The sequence below is a fragment of the Uranotaenia lowii genome, unplaced genomic scaffold (genome assembly GCF_029784155.1).
Source record: "Uranotaenia lowii strain MFRU-FL unplaced genomic scaffold, ASM2978415v1 HiC_scaffold_344, whole genome shotgun sequence".
NCBI classification, from domain to species: Eukaryota; Metazoa; Arthropoda; class Insecta; order Diptera; family Culicidae; genus Uranotaenia; species Uranotaenia lowii.
Window position 1 is genome coordinate 39,005 of NW_026598250.1, and position 5,630 is coordinate 44,634.

The window sequence follows — 5,630 nt, forward strand, 5'->3', positions numbered from 1 at the left end:
CCACTGGACCCGGCTTCAGTCCAGAAGCTGCTTTCCTCTTCATACTCCATACTTACTTCTTCCATTTTCGCCAACTGAATCAGCGAAATTTAGGGGATAGTACACTATTAGCACGATGTTTTCACGAAAATTGTGAAAACAGAAGCTGACGATCGACAGAGTTTTAAGTTAAATTGTAAACAATAACACCCAGCAGAAATCAATGAGCAGGTTTGCATCAAAATCGTGCTTCGGGGACATCCTATATTAGGGAAGAGTCTCCTCTTTTAAGGGAGAAGCAGGCTATATGCGCCTATTCAGGAGAATAGTGATTTTAAAAAAATATACATCGAATATGTACACATCTGGCATCTGTTTTCTATTATACATTGGAGTAATTTTTAAGTTGAAATTTTCTTCAGTTTTCGAGAAAACGATTGTTGTCTAGAATGCCGAACCTCAAACCGGGCGGGCTGAATGCGCCTTTTTATTTTTTGGATAATATTTCTGTTTTTCTGACAATATTTTCCTAAAATTTCATTGAAAAAATCCTCAAAAAATAAAAAAAATCAGGCAAAACCTGATAAATCACGCACATTCACAACCGTGACGATAACCATCATCTCAACTTTTTTTAACCACACTACACAAATCTTTGATAATGATTTAGTCCCCAGCATGACTCTTTCAATTGCAAAATGTAAGATTGGTTCCCAGTCTAGAATTGAATGATGTTTTTCTAAATATTATCAAAATTAACAATATTTACAAAATTGTCAAAATTAGAAAAAAAAACTGCAAATTTTACAAAATAAAATGAATGAAGTTTACAAAATCAACAAAATAAACAAAATGGACAAAAATAACAAAATTTGCCAAATTGACAATATTGACCTAATTGACCAAATAAACTTCATTGACGATATTGAACAAAAATGCAAAAAATGGCAAATTGAATCAACTGAAAAGATGGACAAAATGGACGGAAATTCACACGGACGACAAAAATGACAATATCACATCAATTTAAAAAAAGAAACTAAAAAGAAATTTTAATGAGCTAGCATTCCTTATTAAAGCTTTTCCCGAGAGAAACTATTACAAATTAGCATCAAAATGTTCAAACTGGCAACACTCAGCACGGTACAAAACTGGCAAATGTTTGGGTAAAAAGTGACCAAATGTGCTGAGATCGATCGTTAACCAAATTGACAAAAATGACAAAATTCATAAAATTGACAAAATCGAAATTAATAACATAACTGTAAAATATGCAATATTGACAAAATTGACATAAATATCAAAAAAGACAAAAAGCACAAAAATGACATAATGTCATTGATAAAAATATTGTCGAAAATAACAAAATTGAGAAAATTTGCTTCATTGGCAGTTTCGCCGTAACTTTAGAAAACTGACTAAATCAATCAATTTTATTGAATTGATAAAGTTGACAGAATTAATTCAATTGATAAAATTAACAAAGAAGATAAAACTGATAAACTTAACTAAAATGACATTATTGTAAAAATTGTAAAAATCTGTCAAAATTGTCAAAATTGTCAAAATTGTCAAAATTGTCAAAATTGTCAAAATTGTCAAAATTGTCAAAATTGTCAAAATTGTCAAAATTGTCAAAATTGTCAAAATTGTCAAAATTGTCAAACTTGTCAAAATTGTCAAAATTGTCAAAATTGTCAAAATTGTCAAAATTGTCCAAATTGTCAAAATTGTCAAAATTGTCAAAATTGTCAAAATTGTCAAAATTGTCAAAATTGTCAAAATTGTCAAAATTGTCAAAATTGTCAAAATTGTCAAAATTGTCAAAATTGTCAAAATTGTCAAAATTGTCAAAATTGTCAAAATTGTCAAAATTGTCAAAATTGTCAAAATTGTCAAAATTGTCAAAATTGTCAAAATTGTCAAAATTGTCAAAATTGTCAAAATTGTCAAAATTGTCAAAATTGTCAAACTTGTCAAAATTGTCAAAATTGTCAAAATTGTCAAAATTGTCAAAATTGTCAAAATTGTCAAAATTGTCAAAATTGTCAAAATTGTCAAAATTGTCAAAATTGTCAAAATTGTCAAAATTGTCAAAATTGTCAAAATTGTCAAAAATATCAAAATTGTCAAAATTGTCAAAATTGTCAAAATTGTCAAAATTGTCAAAATTGTCAAAATTGTCAAAAATGTCAAAATTGTCAAAATTGTCAAAATTGTCAAAACTGTCAAAATCGTCAAAATCGTCAAAATTGTCAAAATTGTCAAAATTGTCAAAATTGTCAAAATGGTCAAAATTGTCAAAATTGTCAAGTTTGTCAAAATTGTACTAATTGTCAAAATTGTCAAAATTGTCAAAATTGTCAATATTGGCAAAATTGTCAAAATTGTCAAAATTGTCAAAATTGTCAAAATTGTCAAAATTGTCAAAATTGTCAAAATTGTCAAAATTGTCAAAATTGTCAAAATTGTTGTAAACGCATTAACTTGAACCACCTTAATAAGCCCCGAAAAATGATACAGCATAAAAAGAGCAAACAAATATTCTCTGGGAAGTTCTCTGTAAGAGCAAAAGAGCTCTTATCTTCTAACGCTCTTGATTTACACAGCTGATCGGCAGCCGATCAGCTGACGAAAGAATCAGTTAAAAGCAACAGTCAAAGTGATCGGACATAGTCTCATAAGCGAATAAAAGCTAAAGTCAAAACGCCTAAGTCAAGTTTTTGTGTATAGCTAATAAAGTGACCAATTTTGAAGACCAAATACAAACTGTTATTTAAAGTCAATCCGCGCTTCTTACTTCATTCCGAAAATTAAATTAAGTCGTTCAAAACTGCAACATTTGGTCCGAAACGAACCGGATAGAGAAGCGCGTCGATTAATTGGTCTTCAATTGTTTCTGTGTGGAGTGAAACGGGTGAAAAATAAAAAGCATCCAACGGCTATTGTGTGTACCCAAGCCAAGCCGTCGAAAGAAAGCCAAGCGCCCCAGTCGTCATTTTGTGTGTATCACGTCGGGTTATTGTGTGTTAGGCAAAGAAATCAAAGTTGGTTGAATCTTCTACCCTTCTCCGCGGGATTTAGTGCACACCCGCTCTACCCCGTGATTGTGATTAGTAACTAATTGCCTAAAAGTGCATCGCTTTGAACGTTGATTTGAAGTGTTAGGTATAGCGCGCGGGAACAAGTTGGATTGATAACGGTTGGGTGTTGTTGTTTAGCAACTGTCTGCACAAACCCCCCCCCCCCCCCCCTCTACAATAGTCCCTCCCCGTTTTGGTGGCAAAGCCTACAACAAAATTGTGCGATTTTGACGGGGTTGTGACATTTTTTTGAAATTGCTTCCGTGTGTGGTGTGGGTAAAGATTGGGGCAAGTGTACTGAGAAGTCCCCCGGGAACAACCATCCTTTCCCTCTCCCCTCCCCCGGGGCTATAAAAAGTGTATAAAAAACGCAAAAGGTGTTGAGTTTGATCCATGTTGGATGTACTAAAGTGTTAAGTGTTGAACTTTGGTCGAAGAACCCTTCCCCCGCCCGCGGGTCAGAGTAACACTTCACCCTCCCCCTCCCCCAGGGATAATTAATTTGGGGAACAGTGCAAAAAAGTGAATAGAAACCAGAAATTTCACCTAGTGGTTGGAGATAGCAGTCTGCTGAATGCTGTTTGCGGTACCAGTCGACGCACGGAACACTGGAATTTGCCGAAAATAGCAAAATTCGACTTGTTTATTTTGCTACCAATCGATCGCCCGTTGTTAGAAAGGATAAAGGCTAAGTACTGTGTGCTCAGGTAAGTCTGTGGTGCTGACCTGTACTGAGGATCAGGCTGTTGAAAGGAAACATTGGTTAATTGAACCGTGCATGCTTCGATACTGTTCTGTGAGAGTCGGTTACATAAAATTTGGATCTTCTGTTGGTGGCTCGTTTGTCAACTGCGAATCGTCGTTGTTTACCGTGCTGTTCAGTGGAAAAGTGATACCGTGCAGTGGCGTTTCATTATCTTGTGGTTGTGCGTGCCCGGATAGTGAATCATGCCTCGAGAGGACTTGCGGCTCCTGGTGAAGCAGGAACGGAACCTGAGGAGCTTAATGGACAGCATGCAAGAGTTTTTGAACGAATACCAAGCGGAACGAGATTACATATCTTTGAAGTATCGGATGCAGAAACTGGATGAGGTGTACGACAAGTTCATTCGAGTGCGAGAAAACATTGAGGTGATCACCGACGATGTGGAAATGGATGTTGGATTGGAAGGCGACGATGAGCAGTCAGCTCTCGAACGTGCGATGCGAATCAGCGAGCGCGAAGAGGTCAATATGCGCATCATCAAGGATTTTGAGAACCGTTTTTTTGAAATAAAGCATAGTTTGGGAGTGCTTGAAGCAGCCGAAAGTCGTTCCTGTACCAGTGTTCAAACTGTCAAACCATCAACAGCGGTTGATTCAATGCCAAGAATTAAGCTCCCCGAATTGAAACTACCGACATTTAGCGGAAAGTTGCAGGACTGGATCACTTTTCGTGATACATTCACCAGCATGATCCACAACAATGCGCATCTATCCGATATTGACAAGTTTACCTATCTGCGAACGTCGTTGACAGATGATGCATTAATCGAAATAGGATCCATCGAATTGACATCGGCTAACTACACCATAGCCTGGCGAACACTCGAAAACACTTTCGAAAACAGAAAGCTGCTTGTGAAGTCATATCTCGACGTATTGTTTGCTGTCAGTCCTATGAGTGAAGAATCTTATGATCAGCTTAATAGAGTGGTAAAGGATTTTGAGACAACGTTAATGATGCTTCAAAAGGTCGGTGTTGAAACTGATGGGATGTCAACCATTCTTCAGCATATGGTGTGTCAACGTCTGGATGCTGCTACTCTACAACGCTGGGAATCTTACCACAACTCTAAGGAGGTTCCATCGTATAGGCAATTGATGGAATTTTTGAAGTCAAGATGTCTGGTACTTCATAACATCTCGCTAGTTCACTCTGTTCAAGGGGAAGTGAAGAGGCAGTCTCGTTTTCCAGCAGTAGGTCATCCCGGTATACAACAGAAGGTAACGTGTCCTTTCTGTGGTGAATCTATGCATTCCGTGTTCAAATGTATGAAGTTCGTGAAGATGAAAGTGTCCGATCGTGTAGAAGTGGTGAAGAAAAGATCATTGTGCCTGAATTGTCTTTCGTCAGGCCACATTGCGAGATATTGTTTGAAAGGGTCCTGTCAAAATTGTGGAAGACGTCATCACACCCTCCTGCATGCAGGCCCTCCGGTATCGCAGTTCAATTCAGAACAGTTACGAGTTCCCCAGCAATCTAATGTAAGCGCGAATCAACAGCCACCACAGAACGAAACAGGGATATCATACGAAGTTTTTCCTTATTCCACTCTCCAGAACCAGACAGATCTAACGCACATCCCCAACCCGAGCATGAATAACCTCCCATCCTCAAGTACCACAGATAATCCTTCTACTAGCCACAGTTCTGTATTGTCCGCAAATCCTACCACTCTTCCGAACACTGTCCTGCTATCTACAGCAGTTTTAACAATTGGGGATGAATACGGGAATATCATTCCAGCTCGAGCTTTATTGGACTCAGGGTCACAGCTATGTTTCATGACTGAAAGGATCGCTCAG

General features: G+C 37.2%; 1 protein-coding gene across 1 annotated transcript; it reads left to right on the forward strand.

The window, feature by feature from the left end:
• Nucleotides 1-4,010: 4,010 nt before the first annotated feature.
• On the forward strand, nt 4,011-5,477 carry LOC129759962 (uncharacterized; the record flags this gene model as incomplete). Its single annotated transcript, XM_055757543.1, has 2 exons — nt 4,011-5,309; nt 5,385-5,477. Coding segments are annotated over exons 1-2 (1,392 nt in total), but the record flags the coding sequence as incomplete, so codon positions are not given.
• Nucleotides 5,478-5,630: the final 153 nt, after the last annotated feature.